This window comes from Kryptolebias marmoratus, linkage group LG5 (genome assembly GCF_001649575.2).
Source record: "Kryptolebias marmoratus isolate JLee-2015 linkage group LG5, ASM164957v2, whole genome shotgun sequence".
Lineage (NCBI taxonomy): Eukaryota > Metazoa > Chordata > Actinopteri > Cyprinodontiformes > Rivulidae > Kryptolebias > Kryptolebias marmoratus.
This window is the reverse complement of record NC_051434.1, coordinates 16,405,975-16,425,386: the sequence shown is the minus strand read 5'-3', so window position 1 is coordinate 16,425,386 and position 19,412 is coordinate 16,405,975. Positions and strand designations below refer to the sequence as shown.

Below are 19,412 nucleotides of genomic sequence, written 5' to 3'. Positions count from 1 at the left end.
CCCGGCGTCATGCCTCTCATGGCTCGAGTACGAACGACGTGAACGAAAACGTGCGACTGCGCTGCCGCCGCCGCCGCCGCCGTGAGTTTCCTCGCACCCGAGGGCCAAAATGGAGGCCGACTGACACTGTGACGGAGATGTGCTGTGACAAGACGAAGCCGAAGGAGCAGGGGGGAAAAACACACTGCTGAGCGGTGAAATGGAGAAGTGAGGCAGAAAGGAAAGCTGCAGGGGGATGTTTTTGAGGAACCCATTCTGACGTCAGAAACTAGAAGAGAACGAGCTGTTTTTCAATCCTGTAAATAACAAAAGTGAGACGCTTAAGGGGCACGTCGGGAAAAAAACACAGAAATGTAAAAACGTGCACAGCTACCACCTCACCTAGCAGAATATCACTGTCTACAAACAATTAAAAAAAAACAATGTGCAGCATCTAGGGCAGAGCAAAGAGAGAAAACCATAGGCCTTTAAATAGATGTCCGATTAAGAGAAGTGTGAAGGGGACAGACATTACAGACAGCTAGACAGAGGGAGAAAGAGCGAGAGCAGAAGTTCGTGCCGGTCTCTGGAGAAGCAGAGAGCGGCAACCGGTGTCACACTGGGATCCTGAGCTGGGATTTACTCCCTGCAAAGAGTTTCAGTTCGGAGGAGGAAGGCAGCAGAGGAAACCAGGGGCGAGAAGATAGCAGAAGATAGCAACAAACTCAAGAAAAAGAAAAAAAGACAACAGAGGGTAAGAACAGATGTGGTGTTACGGTTTCCTCGTTTTGAAGTTTGACTTCAAACACCTTCGTATTCGAGGCGCAGTTAGTTTAAGGTGGTCAGTGATGCAGCAGATCTCTGCTGTTTAACCAGCTCGCTGTGCGAACAGGCTGGACGCCTCTTTCCTCTGTCTTCGGCGGAGACGAGCAGACAGCATCACCAGGCCAACTGTATCCTGGCAACCATCAGCCGAGCTCTGCTCTCAGGATGGACCTCATGCTGCTCCACTCTCGCTTTGTGTGTGTGTCAGTGTGTGTGTGTGCGGCTACCTCCAACTCACACCGACAACCGGGGCTTTTTGATGCGTCAGAGGTTTATCGTACGAGGCTCGACTTCTCCTTTGCGATCACCTTGTCAGGTTGAAGAATGTCAATCTCTTATGCATGTATTCACAAAGCCGGTTTGGTGTGTGCGTGTGTCTTGGAGCAGGTGGTCTGAAAGTTGAGAGTAAAGGCGGGGTGCGTTTTGCCCGTTTAGGCTGGCTTACGGAGATGACTCAGCATACATGTTTGATTTGGATGTACATTATCTGCAGCCGGGACTTGAAACAAAGGCGAATATCAGCTGCCTCAGCGAGTGCCACTCCGTCCGCCTGCGCCTCGCTGCTGCATTGCAACACCCATTCCTGCTGAGTAACTACGACAAGCCTGTGCCTCGTTCGGTCTCGCGGTGGACGGCGGCATGTCGTCAGCACGCCGGCAATTGGCTGCGAGTGATTCCTGTGGGGACTGGGGGCAAACTGATGGGCCCCAGCTGTGGGCTAACACCGCCACAGATAAAGACGGCAGAGGAAGCAAAACTTGGCAGATGCTGATCTTCTGCCACTAGAGTTCCTCTGGGATCAAAAGGAGAGGAAATAATCGAGGAAGAAGCTTTCATACCCACCCAGCTGGAAGTCTTTTTTTTAATTATCTGATCCTGTTGCGTTAGCCTACTTGCTGGTTGGCACCTTAAAAGGGACGGTTCAGATCTCAGGAAGTGGAGTTTGATGAAAACGTTGGGAGCGATTAATATCTTACCTGTTGGAGGTATTGCTTTGAATGGGCTGACAAGTCCACAGCTAGTTCGAGCCAAGACAAAAGGTGAACCTTTCTGTTTTAAACCATCCATCCATTTTATTTGCCCGCTTCTCCATTCCGGGTCGTGGGGAGCTGGTGCCTGTCTCCAGCAGTCACTGTGTGAGAGGCGGGGGACGCCCTGGACAGGTCGCAAGTCCATAACAGGGCCACATAGAGACAAACAACCATTCACACTCTCACCTAGGGACAATTTTAGAGTCATCAATGAACCTAACATGCATGTTTTTGTTCTGTGGGAGGAAACCAGAGTACCCAGAGTAAACCCACGTGTGCACAGGGAGAACATGCAAACTCCACCCAGAAAGGCCTCAGGCCGGGAAGCGATCCTGCAACCTTCTTGCGGAGGCAACAGCTCTAACCACTATTCCACTGTGCCACCCCTGTTTTAAAACATCTCCAATTAAATTCAAAGCAGTTCACGCGGACACTATTTTTTAAACCTTTTCTCAGCTGTTAGGTTGGCATTGCATTGTTATTTTAGCAAAAAAAATACTATGATATTCTGCTGGAACTGCTCCAGGCTGCACATGAAGGGTTACAGCTAACCGCTGCTGCCTGTATTAGAAGATGCACATAACCAGAGAAATTTACACAGATATTAATGCGGTGCTAAAGTGACAGTGGGCATAAAAGTTTATGAAACCACTGTGAGCGTCCTGAGACTGAAGTTGTTTTAGGACAGCAGAGGCCCACTTTGGTCTTGGCTCCACTCAGACTAGCTGTTAGCTCGTCAACCCAGTCAGAACGACACTCTTTCTGTCGTTCGAAGAGCTGTCTGCAGCAGGCGAGATGTCAACCGTTCATGATCCTTCCACACAGTCCCACTTTGAAACATTTAAGGCAGTGTCTCACCAAGCTGCGCTCGTTGGAGACAACTTGGCGACGCAGAATTGTGAGAAAACGGGCAAGTTTTCAGTCACAGTCTCACTGAAAAAAAAAAAAGCTCTGGCATCTTTGAGTCGAGGCTATAAAAAGCATGTATAGACACAAGAAGCATTAGAGCGGAGCGGTCCATACATAGTAGCAGCATTTTATTAGATTACGATAGTAATGTAAATGGATTAAAACCACGGTCCAGCTCTGGTGACTCCCAGGGAGTGAGCTAAATGATTCAGTGCTGGATTTGGGCCCCGCTCTAATTGAATACTTCATATGCCGCGTATCTGATTCAAACTGAGATTGGTGTCACTTATGACTGGAATGTCTGACTTGGCAATGGACATGCTGCCCGAACAGGAAGACGGGACAATTTAGAGTACAAAGCAGATGGGCTGAACGACAATAAAAGCAGTCGCGACGCTGCTGTGTTCTCCATGTACCTGTTGTGTTGTGTTCACTGCGGGCCGCCAGGTCTCTGGTACTGTATGCATCTTATTGTCTCCTCCCGTCCAGGTCGCCAGCCATGGGGAACCTCATTAAGGTCCTTGGCAAGGATTTAGAGAACTGTCCGCATTTTTTCCTGGACTTTGAAAGTAAGTGAGCGCCAGGGCGTGTGCTTTTGTGTGCGTGTGCTTGTACTGTGAGTGCGGCGCGGCGGGGGGGGAGCGGGCGGGTCAGAGGGGAGCGTCCAGATGCGAGTCGCTGGGTTGTTGATGGTGTGATGGAGCGTTGTTGAGGGTGGTGTTTGTCATTATCAGATGCTCTTCAGCCCCACTCTCTAACTGACGATGGTACAAACCCACACACTAAAAGGATTCGAAACGGCAATATCTGCATTGGACTTTCACGTAAACCGTTCTTTGTTTAGGATTAAATTTAAGGCACAAAAAATCACCCAACTGCCTGTTTTACAGATTGGCTGATACAAAGTAGTGCTTCAGCCATTTTGATGAGTTTCTGTGTAAAAGTTAAAACCAGTTAATACTTTACTTATTGTGGATATCGCTTCTTGAACAAGCTCGGTTAGGAAGAGCAGTTTAGCTCCAACAGAGGGAGGACAAGCTAACAGCCAATCGAAACGAAGCTAAGTTGTCTTAAAACAGCTTTAATCTCCAAAACTGTATCGTGCTTCATGGACGGAGCAATTTGTAAAACCTTTACGCTGCTGGCAATTTCACTTAGCGTGGTAATTTACAGACTTGTTAGTTAATTTGCAAGCGCGAACAGTGACAGCAGCAGCTGGTTGTAGCACGCATGGTGCAGACTAGAGTCTCGTCTTGGAAGGAAATTTGATACTCCAGCCAAAACAACTACGTCATGGAAAATCAGCGGCAGTCTAAAGGTTTGAACGACAGCGTTTGAACAAACCGCTACGAAAACTTGAAGGTGTTCGTTAGTTTAGGGTGGCAGCCGTATTGATGGTTAGTTCCGAATGAACCTAAAAAAAGCAGATTCTTCAGTCTTTGAAACTTTATAACTTCCTTTAAACCCTAAAGTGTAAACGTTTGCACTGTTGTTGCCAGAAATTATATGGATTTCAAGAAAACGTGAGGCCTGGATGTAAATAACCGTTTAAATAACGGTGTAATGTGAAACTGACTGCAGAGCAGCAGGTTGTGAAGTAGGCTTTGCATGAAATGTGGCGACTGGAGTTGTTTTAAGACAGCAGCAAACCGCATTTATCTTAGTTGCTTTGGACTAGCTGTTAGCCTGAACCCCGTTCCTCCAAACTGAGGCCTTTCAAGAAGCTTTTTACATCACGCAAGGTATTATTTATTCATAACTTTTACAAACACTACTTCAAAATGGTCAAACTGTTCCTCTAATTTCTGCTTCCATTTCTTGCAGATATCTAGTGATGTTTAGCCCCTTTAATGAAGCAGTCTTGTGCCACAAACACTGAGGTTTAGAGCTTCGTGTTTGTTTTTCTTGTACAGAAACCTTATTGCTTTTAGTCACTTTTGCCCCGTTTCACATCTAAACTTGGACTGCTGCCGCCAGCGCCACCCCATGGGAGCCATTTTGTACTCCGAATCCAGGAGCGAGCATGAGAGTGGGACTGAAGACGCCGTCGGACATGTCCATGTTGCCATGCTTCACCCAGGCTGTACTCCGACCATGCCATTCCAACAACCGCTCTCTCATCCCGCCTCCCACCCAAACCGCCCTCCTTCTCGCGCACCACACACACACACACACACCTGAAGCTCACATGCGCACACACACACACTCGTACACCCGTGTGCGCACAACCCCGACACCCATCCCCTCATCACCCACAGACTTCTCCCCTCTCTCTGTTCCAGGGGGCTCATGGGAAACCTCCTGAAAGTGCTGGCTTGCGCCGAACTTGAGCATGGCCCAATAGTTTTCCTTGACTTTGAACGTGAGACCATCAGCTTCTTTTTGTTTTTTTGAGTTATCCCTTTCTCTTTGTTGCCTCTCCTTTATTTAAACCACTCTGTCCGTATTAGCCGACCATCTTTGTGTCTTGGTTTAACCTGTTTTTCCCCCCTTTCTTTCCTCAGTTCTTTCCTCCGATCTTTTTACCCTTAGTTTTTCCCTTTTCTTCTCAGGACTGACATTTGGAAGTCGTCTTTCTGAAGTATCCTATTCACACGCAGGCCGCATTTTTATGAGACTCAGGCAAACAAAAGCCCATTGACACTATTGCAAAGTGACAACAATAGGCTTTGATCAGCGCCGCTACAGAAAAATGTTAAGGAATAAGCTGCAAATGTCAGTCCTGCGTGGGTTTCTTTTCGTTGCTAAGGGATGATGATGTCGAACAAAAAGTCTATCATCATCCGTTCACATCGTCATCATCACATTGCTCCCTGTATTTGACCTATCTGTGTGTGTGTTTTCCACTAAGCAGTGTGAGTGAAGGAGATAACAGAAAGGGAAAATAAGAGAGAATGGCTGTGACGAAACACCTGTAAATATGATCGCCTCTATCCCTTTCACTTCCAGTTTTGAACTCTGCAGTGTCAAAGAAATCCATCCGAACAAGTCTTTCTCTGTTTTTAGGGTTCAAAATTGGAAGCGCCACGTCATCCTGCAAATCCATTTTGACAGCATAAAAAAGCAAAACATTAGTTTTAGGGTTAAACTCCGATATGTCATCTCTTTCCAACCAAATTCTGATCATGTTTTTAACTAGTTCTTGCTTTTATTGCCCTAAATGAGAAACAAATTCACACAGGAAGCATTTTAGGATTGACCGTGTGGTAAAATCAAAGGTTAAGATGTAGATATTTTGCACTGTGTCCCTACATTCCCTGCCACTATCCCCCCTCTTCCTCCTCCCCTAACAGCTGGCTTCCTCCTCCTCCTCCTGTGTCACCGTAGGAGTGGGAGAGCTCACTGCTGGCGTGAGACGTCAAGCTGTCAAATCGGCTGAATTTCCCCTCGTTTTGTTATGCGCGCCATTCACTCCGCTTCGAAAGCAAAACGCAATGAGTCACAGACTGAGGAATGGCAGCTTCTTATCCCCCCCCCCCATCCTCCTCCTCTTCCTCCTCACCCACTTCTGTCATCATCATCAGTGAGCTCTCCCCCTCTTGGGTTTGGGAGGACGGTCACCTCTGTCACGCAGATCCAGGTCTGGGTTGAGCTGCTCTCACCCCTCAGGAGAATATACGCATGTCTACAGATGACTGCTGGTTTAAGTCATCCACGGCGTAATTAAACACTAGACATCCGACAGGAACCTAGAAGCTGAAGCCAGGGCGGGACCGGAGGCTGGTTCCAGTGCGAGCTATAAGTCCCGCCCCCTCCACGCCAACAAATAGGTCGTTTGTAAAGAAATTAGCTTTAATTAGGCGGAACAGGCAGAAAGCCCCACATTCCTTGTGCACAGACTCTGGTCACAAAAAAAAGGCCTACATCATGGCAGCTTCAGTAATAAAAAATAAATAAATAAATAAAAATCGATCTTAAGGCTTTGGATATTAACAGCGAGAGAAGGCGGGACGTCACGACCAGAGAAAATCCGACAAACTAAAACTGAGTCCCCACATCCACAAGATAATCCTCCAACGGACATAAAAGACCTAAAGTCTTAAAATATTTAATATGAGGTTCTGTGGAAAGATTATGAACATTTAGTACTTTAGCTATTGTAAAAAGCACGGTTTAAAAAAAAACTAGGAAAAAAAAGTGTAATTCTGACCAGATTAGCTAACAGCTAACAGCTAATCTGGGCATGGCCAAGTTTTTTTGGTTTTGTTCATTTTAAAATGGTTCCAGTCTCAAATATTTCATGTAAACTATTTTATTAAGCTTTAAAGTATTGTCAATTTCACATTACATGGTGGTTTATGATAAATTCAGGTTATTTTTTAGGAGCAAACAGCAGCCAGAGCAGCTAGCTGGAGCGCCTCTGGCTACCGCTCGCTGCAGCGGGGCTTTTCTGTCAGGAAAATTAAACTTAAATTCTTCAAACTGGAGTTGTTTTAAGGCGGCAGTAATCCATACTGGTCTTTATCTCTTAGACCAGCTATTAGCTCATGAATCCAGTCAAATTTAAACTATTTCTCCCAAACGGAGATCGTTCAAAGAGCTGTCGACAACGGGTAAGACATTACCTGTTCACAGTCTTTTCTACAGAACTCCATTCAAAGACCTGAACTATCATTTTTAAAGAAACGGCTCGAATTTGTACAAAATCTGCTGAGGCTTCGGTGAGAAGATGGAGACCACTCTGTGCTGTAAATTGGACGCTTCAACACAATACAACAGCCCGATTAATGAGAATTAACTGTTAGCGTTGTTTTGCCAACTAGCCTCTTTTTTTCCAGTGAGTCTTTGGCTCCGATCTGCAGCCTTAATGAAGTCACGTGTTTTCACGCTGCAGGAAAGAGCAGCATCTAAAAGCGAACACCATATCTGCTGAAAACGGGCTGTTCTGATGAAGATTTTAAATTGAGCAAGAGGACGGGCTAACGTGGTGCAGTTTCCTACAACATTGCCCCTTCGACACCATTTTGGATCAGAACAGTTGCTGCGCTCTCAGCCTACACTGCTGCACGAGGCGACTGTGATTCGTTTCCAGAACCGCGGCGCGATTTTGCTTTTCTTTATGTAGCGTGCGGTCATGTTATCCTGCTGAGGCGGTGCATCTGGACCGGCGAGGACCAAAACAAAGGAGGCTTTCTGCTAAAAGATGTACATGACATGCAGCCTCCGCAGAAACGTTTCTCGTAATCTGCAACACCTAAAGCGAGTTAGAAATAAATATCACGAATATATCCAATGTGCAAATGACATAAGCTGTAAGTTACTGAAAGAAAAACAAAATATAAATAGCTAATTGAGGCTACGGGTGATACGTTCAGACTGATGCTGGTTATCGGCCTTCTCTTTCCTCGCCTCCTTTGCTCACAGATGCAAGGAGAGAAGTTGAGGAAAATAATCGAGGACGGGTAAATTAGAAATTTAGATCATGAGGTCAGAAGAGCTTTTGTTTTCTCAGTCAACAGTTTGGTCTTTCCGTGTCCAAATCTCACGCCCAAAGAGCGTTAGGCTCCAGACTTCTCAGGAAGTAGACCTTCATGCAGTTTGTGGGGATCCATCTTGGAGAAACTCTTTCAGCTTCTACGCGTCGGCCCGTTTTTTTACCTTTTCTTTATGCTCAACCAAGCCCAGCTCTATTTCCAGCTTACAGGAGTGGTCCTGGTTTTCTCAGCTAAAGTCTGAAATCTTTATGCTGATTCAGTATTTACGACATTACATCTTTTGCAATCCAAGTACTTCTGCATACTTTGTGCTATTTTAGCCATTGATACGTCACAATATTTAGCCCATCCAGGGGAATCAGTGTTACAAGCTTTTCACAGTATTTAAACTTTATTTACTGATATTTTCCCCATAAAGATACATTAGGAGCTCACCAATTCCTTCAAAAACATCGTTGTCTTTGAAATCTGCTTTAGCTTATTTGCCGTTTTTGACTTATGCTCCTTTTGGCTAGCCTGTTGCTACTTTCAGCTAGCTTTTATTTTTTTTCCTACTATAAATGTAAATCTAGCCTTTTGCTAAATTTAACTTTAAGCAAGCATTTTGCTACTTTTAGTTAATAGCCAACATTTCCTTTTTAGCATTTAGCTAGTGTCCTGCTCTGTGTACCTTTTAGCTACAATCAGCTATTTTTAACTTGTAGCTAGTCCTTTGCTACTTTTAGCTTTTAGCTAGCTTTTGAAGCTTTTAGCTTTTAGATGGGGTTTTGCTACTTTTAGATAATAGCTAGCATTTTGCTTTTTCAGCTTTTAGCTCGAGTTCTGCTTCTTTTAGCTTTAACAACTAAGTTTCAGATTCTCTAACGAACTTCATTCAGCTCAGCGTTTAAACTGCATTAAAGAAGAAAATGTAATTTCTCTAGTTTCCCATTATGCTCCTGTAATTATTACCTAGTTAGCCGCCGATGTTGTTAGCAGAAGATTAAAGGAGGCTTTAATGAGATGTTGTAAAAATAGCAGAGGTTGCGGTGCTTATTAAGGCAGCTGGTTTTACACGCAGGACAGCAAAATCTCCCATGATTACTATTACTCTGCAGGGCGGCAGCGCCTCGGGGTGCAAAAATAATCAGCGGCGCTGCTGCAGATAAAGAGCTGCCCGGGAACACTCCCACACTCACTTCACACCTGAGTCACAGGCAACGGCGAGAAAAACCAAACACGAGGGTGACTCAGGAGGACGCGTTTCGAAACGTGTTAATCAAACACGCTCGCGGCGCGCTGCATCAGCAAACACCGAGGCAAAATGAGAACGGCACAATCACCACAGCGAAAAAAAACCCAAAAACAACAATATAGAGCAAAACAGACCAGAATATAAAGGCCTAGGATTCCTCGAAGACGACTTTCAGCTACTACCACATCAAGCTTTAGCTCATAATATGCAAAACTACAGCTCTAAAACATATTCGGCTCTAAATGAATATACATCCAGTGATTACTTTGAGTGTTTCAATAAAAACCATCCGCTGGTTCATGAGATATTTTGCTAACAGACAGACAAAGGCAAACGCACTGTTACTCGCCTTTCTGCAGCGTGAACAGACACAGAGCTTGTCCACCCTGCGGGTTTAACACTTCTTAGGATTGAGTCTCGAGGTAAATAAAGCGTCTGTGCCTACCGAAAGGAGTGGGGGGGGAGGGGGGGACGTGATAAAGAAGAGATGGATAAGACTATTACCTGGACCTGATTGGACGCCTGCTCAGGCGTGTATAAATCTCCGCTGAGGACAGAGTCAGACGCGTTATCTAAGTGATGCAATCCAGCCTTCCGAAAACCTAACTTCCCCCGGAGTGAAACGGGCTCGTCATTTTCCTCTTTGGGGTGACCGCGGCTCGTAATCAAACCTCCCCTGCGTGACAGAGTGTGACTCACTTGTGTTCCGATCCAACTCCAAGGTTAAATTGAACCACTGCTTTACCGGCCAGATTTTAACCTCAGATTTTCACGACTGCGGTCCTGGTTTGGGTTTGCCTTAACGTGGATGAAACGCAGCAGTCTGATCTCAGGTTTTGAACCTGGCCTCCTAGCCTGTCGTGACGCCACCTTTTCTTCCTCACTTAATCTGTCTTCTCTCTGAATCACCTCCCCCACCCCCCCTGGAAACACGTGCATCTCTTCCTGACGTCCTCCCCCCCGTCCTCCCTCAGATGCCCAGCCCACCGAGGCAGAGACCGCCGTGTGGAACCAGGTCAGCGCCGTGCTGGAGGAGGCCCACGGGATCCTGGCAGAGCTGCAGTCCTACAACGGCGCGGGGCAGGAGATACGAGAAGTGAGGAGCAGGACGGGGTCCTAAAAAAAGAAAAAAAAAAAAAAAAGAGCTCAAACACCAAAAACAAAGACAAAGTGTAGCGCGGATGCATGACGCTCATGTGACTCATTAAAGCCTGCGGGGGTGATGTGAGGTTTGCAGGAAAGCACACATTAAACGCAGGCTCCTAACCCCCATCCATGTCTGTAAACACATTACTGATTGGCTACAGGTCAAACCGTAGCATCGGCAGGGCCGTGCTTCCACTGATACGTTAAAAAATATACATATCAGCCTTCATGAGGAGGAAGTTATAACCAAATTACATCTTACTTGTTGCAGATAGCTCTTTGAACGACCTCAGTTTGGAGAAACGGTTTAAATCTGGAAGGGCTGACGAGCTAACGGCTAGCAAAGACCAAAGTGGACGGCTGCCGTCCTAAAACAACTTCAGGCTTCAGATTCTCTCAGCAGTTCATACAAATGCTATTTTATAACCTTTTACATTGCTGTTAGTTTTACATTACGTGGTTATTCCAGCAGAAATATTGCCATACTTGTGCTATCAGTGCTCTTAGCTACAGCTAGTTCCTGTTGTTGATAGTCGAGCTAACAAATACACACAAAACTGAAAGCAATGTAAAAGGTCTCTAAAGTAACGTCTGCATCAACCGCCACAGAAATGTGTGGTTTTTTGCTTGCATAAATAGCAGTCGCAGCAGCTAGCTGTAGCACTTCCTACAAGAACGTTGTACTTTTGCCAGAATACCCGTGTAGCACAAAGAATTATTCACGTAAAAGTTAAGTATAGGCGTGAGCCAGTATGAAATGTTGGAAACTGAAGTTGTTTTAAGACGGCCGAAACCCACTTTCTAGTTTTTAGCTCTTTAGTTCAGTCAGAATTAAACCGTTTCTCCAAACTGAGGTTGTTCAAAGAGCTATCTGCAGCAGGTAAGATAATAACTGTTCATGTTTCCAAAGAACCCTTACAAAACAGCTGAACTATCTGTTCAGGAAGCGGCTTAGCAAACTCCAAAAATATTCATGCTATTAAAAAATCTAAACAAATTTAATTAATTTCTTCCAGTGAAAACAGAAATCATGTTTGCCCAAAAACCTACATTTGTGACTATACAAACATAACTGAGTACAAAATTAAAATAAAACATGTTTCTAAAAATTAAGTGAATGCATCCCTCTTATTAGAGCGTTATTTGTGTACTAGTGCAGCCTGGTTTTGTCCGTTTTTACAGATTTGCATATGACGTTTTTACAAAATTAACCTAAAAATGCCACAAATTGAGCGTTTTAGAGTGCACAAAAAAATCCTTCCTCACTGAGCAGGAATGTCTCCACTTCTGTATCTGTCAGAGAGTCTCCATCTGCATCCCGTCTGATTTGGAGATCTGAATCATCAGTTTTCACCGTGACAGGACCTGAAAGGCAGAAAAGCGAAAACGCCCCCCACCTCGATTTCAGATACGACACTGAGGAAGAGAGGAGATGAGGAGGGGTGGGCTTTTTAAACGAGTTTCTGAAAGTAACATCTGAATGTGTCACTCGCCTGCAGGCCATCCAGAACCCGGGCGACCTGGCTCTTCAGGAGAAGGCCTGGAACGCAGTCTGCCCCCTGGTGGCCAAGCTGAAGAGGTTCTACGAGTTCTCCCTGCGGCTAGGTGAGCGCTGCTCTTCTCTTCAAAATACATATATATATAAAAACAGTGAACACGGCATTTGAAACTTCAGCATGAACTTGTTAGCCACTGTGTTTTTAATGAAGCAAGTCCATCTGTAAGAGCTATACAAGTGTGGGTGATCGTGCTGCGACTGCTGGCGACAAACTGCGAACAGCATTTGCGAGTCGGCCTCTATAACGTCTCGAAACGTTTGCGAGGGTTCCCCGTTCACTTATGTGAGTCGTACGCTGTGGTGTCGCAGAAATATCCCCTCGAAATTCCTCACTGGAGTCACGTTTTTGATCCTTTCTCTACTCTGTTTTTGTAATTATAGAGCATTAGAGCTGTTTTTGCTGATATGTAATGTAACCTCCCAGCTGACTCTGGCACAAATTTCCTCAGGAGTTTGTGTAAATGCATCGTTTAGTTGGATTCCAAGTGGAAAATTTGGGTATTTTCTCAAAATTCTGTGTCCCTGACTAGTCCCCACCAGTCACAGCCCGGTGAGTCGGACCATTTAGAGCTTTGTGATGAAGATCGTCGTCCTGCGTGCCTGTTTCAGTCCAACCCGCATTCCTGAACTCGCATCCCCCCCCCTCGAGCGTCTCGTCTCTGCAGCATCCTGACCCAGCAGCTAGGCAGCCGTTGCTACGGAAACAGCGGTATGTGGCTGTCCAGTTCTGACAGAGAGAGTGAAATGGAGTTCAGCCGCCGCCTCCTCCAATAGTACCTCCATTTCAGGGACACCGTGTTCTCGGCCTGCGAGAAACGCGAGGGGCTGGCTGACGACCGGCGCCGACATTCAGAAACGGCTCAACAAGCCAGTAAAAAGCCCAACGACGTTCCACCTCGTTCCAGCCTTGGCTGCGCTCGTTCGATAAGAGAGTTGATGGGGTCACCCGTTTTACGTCTCTTCATCTGATCTGCCGCTTGAAGCCGCCAGGAGTCGGCACACGGGGCAGGAAGCGTGCGCGCTGAACTAACAGCGGGAGAGAGAGAGACTGGGGGTTTCTGCCCAGGCCCTTTAGATTAAACACTTTCACTGCTGTATTTATAGAAGCATCGCATGCATTTTTAATGCAGGGGAAGGGATGGCGCCGCGGGAGGCTTTGCCGCTCGGGCGTCTCTGCAGGCAGCACAAAGAGCTGGTTCAGGGGACATGTTTGGTCAGGGACACAGTCGCCACGGTGCGACAGCTTGGGTCGTGGAGGTAAATCTGCGGCTAATCGTCATCCGAGCCCTGTAGTTTCAGGTTGACAGACAGGCTCGAGTCGTCGCGTTTTAGGGTGTTTGCAGGCACTGATCTGCAGTGAGAGTAGGGAGCAGGTGGAAGAGAGTCCGGAGAGCAAGGAGGTAAAGGAGCTCCGATTACCTTTTGCCAAATGAAAGGGTCCGAAAGGAGAGGAACAGCTCCTCGTTGTTGGTCACAACCCCCCCTCTGAAGTGTGGCTCTCCTGACAGAGAACGCCCTGCGCAGCCTGCTGGAGGCGCTGACGAGCCCGCCCTACGCCCCCATGCAGCACCTAGAGCGGGAGCAGGCCCTGGCCAAGCAGTTCGCCGAGATCCTCCACTTCACCCTCAGCTTCGACGAACTGAAGGTGAGAGGAATCCTCTCTGCTCCGGTTATCCAACGCCGACCTTTACCATACAGAAAATAAATAAATAAATAAAATCCACTTGTTTATCGATTAACCCCGTGAAACTCTAAATCTCTCCGCTTCCTCCAAACGCGCAGATGACAAATCCCGCCATTCAGAACGACTTCAGCTACTACAGGAGGACTATCAGCAGGAACAGGCTGAACAACCAGCAGGTGATTCTGTCTCTTTGAACGAAAACTCTTCATTCCAGCAGCATTTCATTTAGGAGTAACATCAAAACTGCCCCCAACTCCAAACATCATACTGTAAAATCAGTACCACAAACAGGATTTATTAAAGTCAAACTACTTTTTATTTTTTACCATAATCCCCCCCCCCCTCTTTCCTTTTTTTCCCATTAATTATTTTAATACCCAGCCCTGAACTAAACAGCTCTGCAAACATTATAGTTGGCACTTTGAGTTTGAGGACTAAATAACTTCTAAGGAACTAATTTGCAGCAACCTTTACTCCATATTGATCACTGCTGAAGAAAAGAAAAAGAAAAGAAGCAGCAGCTTCACGTAAACCAATCATGGATCGATAACTGCAGCGACAGAGCAGCTGCCTTGATCCATAATCATTGTTGTCTTCCGGCGTTTGAATAAATCAAATGGTAGCTGTGTCGCCCTTATTGTGCAAATCTAAAAAAAATCCGCTGTGTGACATCGTTGTTCCGCCTTCTGCAGCTGGACGCCGAGAACGAGGTGAACAACGAGATGGCCAACCGGATGTCCCTGTTCTACGCCGAAGCCACGCCCATGCTGAAAACGCTGAGCAACGCCACCACCAAGTTTGTCTCTGAGGTGCGCTTCGCCTCCTCCTCCTCCTCCTTCATGTGAACCAGGGGTGTCAAACTCCAGGCCTCGAGGCTCCGCCCTCCTGGAGGGTTTAGGTTTTCCTGCTCCAACACACCTGATTCAAACGGTTTAATCACCTCCTCACCACATCGTCAGGTTCTCCACACGTCAGCCGTTTAAAGCAGGTGTTTTAAAGCAAGAACACATCTAAAACATGCAGGAGAGCGCCCCCCCGAGGAACGGAGTTTGACACCTGTGATGTAAACGGTAGAAGCCGAGCCTCTCTCGGCAAACAGCTCCGCTTTGTCTCCACCTAGTGCTGCAACATTTCCTTCCCTCAAAGCTCCAGTATGACAGCAGCCTCTGCCGTCTGGTTTGTGTTCCTCCAGAACAAGACCCTGCCCATAGAGGACACCACAGACTGCCTGAGCACCATGGCCTGCGTGTGTCGCGTCATGCTGGAGACCCCGTGAGTGCCTCCATCACCTGCATCACCTCAGCTCCTCCTCTCCTGGTCTCCCCCCTCCCACTCTGAGGCCTTCTTTCATTCACTGTGTGAACAGTGACTCAGCATTTACACCGGTGTCTGACTGGGTTGTTTTTTTGCGTTACTTCTGCATGCTTTGTGTTGTTTTAGCCACTCGTGTATCAAAATGCTCCGCTCATTCAGGAGACAAGTGCTATACTTTCAGCTTCTGTAGGTTTTTTTGCGTTTTGCCACATTGAGCATTTCGTTAGTTTTGTTACTTTCGGCTTTTAGCTAGACCTTTGCTCCTTTTAGTTCTTCTTTTAATACTTTAGCTTTCACCTACCCTTTGGATACTTTAGCTTTTAGCTAGTCTTTTGCCACTTTTACCTTTTCCTATGTTAATGACAAACCTACATGGTTCAAAAGAAGGCAAACCGGACAGGAGAAGAAGTCCAGATTTCTCTCTACTGAATCACTTCAGATAGCCTTTTCCTACTTTTAGCTTTTAGCTTGCATTTGGCTACTATTGGCTTTTGACTACTTCTGGCTTTTAGCAGCATTTTACTTCTTTTAGCTTTTAGCTAATATACTCCTTCTTTTGGCTTTTTGCTTCTTTTAGCTAGTATTCTGCTTCTTTTAGCTAATATTATGCTTCTTTTAGCTAGTATTCTGCTTCTTTTAGCTAATATTCTGCTTCTTTTAGCTAGTACTCTGATTCTATTAGCTTTTAGCTAGTGTTCTGCTTCTTTTAGCTAGTATTCTGATTCTTTTAGCTTTTAGCTAATAATTTGCTTCTTTTAACTTTTAGTTAGTGTTCTGCTTCTTTTAGCTAATATTATGCTTATTTTAGCTTTAAGCTAGTATTCTGCTTCTTTTAGCTTTTAGTTAGTGTTCTGCTTCGCTTAGCTAATATTATGCTTATTTTAGCTTTTAGCTAATAATATGCTTCTTTTAGCTTTTAGCTAGTATTCTGCTTCTTTTAGCTTTTAGTTAGTGTTCTGCTTCGCTTAGCTAATATTATGCTTCTTTTAGCTTTTAGCTAATAATATGCTTCTTTTAACTTTTAGCTAGTATTCTGCTTCTTTTAGCTAGTGTTCTGCCTCTTTAGGCTTTAACACGTCAGTTTCGGCTCTGTCAGCATTCAGCTCTCAGCGTTTGTCAGAAACACGTCGTCTCTCGTTCGTTTTGTTGTAACCCGGCGCTCCCCTCGGCCTCAGATCTCACCCTGGGTTTGTTTCTTTTTGTTTTTTTTTACTCTTCGTAACAAACGTCGGGTGAAAACAAGCACTGTCCCCCTCTGTCTCAGGGAGTACCGCTGCCGGTTCACCAACACAGACACCATGCTGTTCTGCATGAGGGTGATGGTGGGCGTCATCATCCTCTACGACCACGTCCATCCTGTCGGAGCTTTTGCCAAAACCTCCAAAATCGATGTGAGTGCAACACATTCAGATTATTTTTCCCCGTCGGACATCTGCCTCAGCCTACCTTTTAAAGGGATAGTTCTGATATTTGGAAAGAGTATGGATCTTTAATATTTTATCTGTTGTATGAAGCTACAAACCCCACTTCAAAAGAGCTAAACTATCCCTTTAAACTGGCACACAGGTCCATGGTCAATGTCTTTAACAATCTGTTAGCACTCAGTGTACGTGTTGTGGATGACTCTCAGCGACTACCACGTCAAACTTCAGCTCAGTATTTGTAAAACCGACAGACTTACAGCCATTTTTGTGTTTGCTAAGGTCAGTTAGCTGTGGCGGCCATCTTGCATAGGGCTGACTCCAACAGTTAATCAGCTGTCAATATAGATCTATTGAACTCTTTCAGAGAGCTTCATTTAAATCTGTCCAGTGGTTCATTAGATATTTTGCTAACAGACAGACAGGGCTGGCTCCAACAGTGAAATGCACAGTTATGGGAAAACAAGTGCGCAACGTGTAGCTCTCAAAGTACGTGCTGGGGATGACTCTCAGCTACCGCCGCGCCCAGTTTTAGCTCGGTGTCTGTAAAACTGGCCGAGATCCCGCCATTTTTGTGTTTGGTGAGGTGGATTAGCTTCGGCGGCCACCGTGAACTGGGCCGACTCCAAAAGTGAATCAGTTGTAGACGTGCACCTGCTGATCATTTCCTGAGCGCCTCATCAAAACCCACCCAGTGGTTCACGAGATATTTTGCTAACAGACGGAGGTGGCTTTGGGCGGTGGGAGACAGGAACTCAGAAAAGTGCAAAAATACAACGATGAGATACAAAAATCATTAAGCGGAGCTCAGGAAGCCCCAACCACCTCTGCAGGGGGCTTTTCTAGTATTTTTAACGTTCTTGTGTGTCCCGCGGTCCCTTGAATATCCGTTTGGACCCGGTAGATGAGGTTTTAACGAGCAGCAGCAGGAGACCGGGCTGATCTAATGTTCTGTGTCGTCTCGGCCCGCAGATGAAGGGCTGCATCAAAGTGCTGAAGGAGCAACCGTCCAACAGCGTGGAGGGACTTCTGAACGCACTGAGGTGGATACAACACACCACACGTACAGAGCTTCAGCTCTTCTTCATTTCCTGTTTTTTTTAAAAATATTTTTCCTCCCCACCCAGGTATACAACACGACATCTAAACGATGACAGCACCTCCAAACAAATCAGGGCTCTCCTGCAGTGAGAGGAGGAGGAGGAGGAGAGAAAACGAAGAGGAAACAGACACCAGTGGCTGAAAATTTAAAGAAAAAAAGAAAAAAAAAATTACATTGTTTGTTTACAAAGAGCGAAGAGGAATCACCCGCAGGTTGGCGGCGAGAGGAGGAAGAGGAGTTTAATTCTGTATATTATCAGCTGTCCCATCGTTCTGTCTCTCATTTTGTAAAGTAAGAACGGGCAAAAAGCCAGACCTGAAGATAGAGATATATATATGAAGAGAAGCGAAAACACGAGCCGCAGATTAACAGTAGGTAGGATGAAAGAGGAAGCTATATTAAAAGAAAGAAAAAGAAAAATTTAAGAAAAGGTCAAAACCAAAATGTATGAAAAGAAAGAAAGAAAAAAAAAAAGGTGTTCCAGCCGTAGACTGATAAGTATTTTTGCACACACTTTGAAAAAATTAAAACAAAAACATGCCATTTCCGTTTCCTGGAGCCGCCCCCGTTTCCTCGCTGCACCCCGTTCCCCCCAGCTGCACTGACCTCCGCGCGCCGGCGACCCACGAAGCAACGTGATGGAACCACTCCGGAGATTTGCTTCCGCCTGCGTCCCTTTTCTTTTTCTACATCAGTGCAGCTGAGGGGGGACAAAGGAAGACAGGAGGGAGGACATGATTAAGGATCCTCCGTTTCCACCCGTCCCGCTCGTCCATCTGAATTTATCGCTACTTTACCCCACCCCAACCCCCACCCTCCACTCGGCACAAGCTCCACCCGTGTAGTGTGCGTTGACGTTCCAGCACAACCGCTTATTTTGTTGGGGTTTTGTTTTGTATATTTTCTGGCTTTACTTGAACAGCGTTCATCATTCTTTGCGTCTTTTCTCTGTCCATGGTGCTAGCATGCTCCAGATCTCTCGGCGCAAGCTTCTGTTTTCCCCCCCTTCCCTTCGGGGGGCCCCAGTTTGCTCAGTTTTTCGTTTTCTGCTAAAATGAACTAAAAGGAGCTTTGTGTGTGTCATGTGGGGTGGGGAGAAGCCGCAGCACGCTTCTTAACCCCGTGCCAAAGCGGATTGGTCCGCGCTCCTACGCCATCGGCGCCGCTGGGCCGCAAGCGAGCCCTGCGGCCCCGGGGCACCAACCGCTGGTCAACGGGAGGAAAAAAGGACGCGAGGCGACGCACGAGTCAGACAGACCCGAAGACAGATCCGGTGTAAATATGCGAGGCTTCTCTGTAGTCCACGTGGTCCGCTACAAACAAAAACAACAAAAATAAAAAGTAAAAACGCAACAAACGTCAACATCTGCATCCAACTAGAGTTCTTTCTTTTAGTGCGAAACCGAGGACGTCATTCAAAAAAACAACAAAACAATGAAATTTAAAAAGGAAAAAAAAAAAGTGCTGTACTTTGGATGTCTATAGACCTTAGTCTAATTTAATTTATAATATATTTTCTATACAGGGATATGTGCCCAGGCATATTCTGTATAAATGCTTAGATGGCATGTTGTAAAAGTTCGGACAGAAATGTGTAAATAAGGTGTTTTTATTCATTTTTAACTGTTCGGTGGCGCTGACTCTGGGTGTGTGTCGTCTCAAGAGCTCCCATATGTTTTGGCTTGGACCGTCGGGCTTGCCGTAGTCATAGGTTTCCCCAAAAAAAGCAAAACAACTCAGCTTCATTAAAGGCGAACCAAACCAAGCGTGGAGG

General features: G+C 45.9%; 1 protein-coding gene across 3 annotated transcripts in view; it reads left to right on the top strand.

The window, feature by feature from the left end:
- Positions 1-19,124, top strand: part of fam49al (family with sequence similarity 49 member A, like) — a 50,331-nt gene extending 31,207 nt beyond the window's left edge. Inside the window, exons 3-13 of one of the 3 annotated variants that reach the window (XM_025006928.2) lie at positions 3,234-3,313; positions 5,027-5,106; positions 10,388-10,509; positions 12,059-12,164; positions 13,626-13,762; positions 13,900-13,977; positions 14,494-14,610; positions 14,994-15,073; positions 16,380-16,506; positions 17,509-17,579; positions 17,664-19,124. In XM_025006928.2, coding sequence (XP_024862696.1) covers positions 5,034-5,106; positions 10,388-10,509; positions 12,059-12,164; positions 13,626-13,762; positions 13,900-13,977; positions 14,494-14,610; positions 14,994-15,073; positions 16,380-16,506; positions 17,509-17,579; positions 17,664-17,727 — 975 coding nt within the window. In that variant the 5' untranslated portion in view covers positions 3,234-3,313; positions 5,027-5,033 and the 3' untranslated portion in view covers positions 17,728-19,124. The remainder of the gene's footprint in view (positions 1-3,233; positions 3,314-5,026; positions 5,107-10,387; positions 10,510-12,058; positions 12,165-13,625; positions 13,763-13,899; positions 13,978-14,493; positions 14,611-14,993; positions 15,074-16,379; positions 16,507-17,508; positions 17,580-17,663) is intronic. The other 2 variants (XM_017421023.3, XM_017421021.3) reach the window with 2 other exon arrangements.
- Positions 19,125-19,412: the final 288 nt, after the last annotated feature.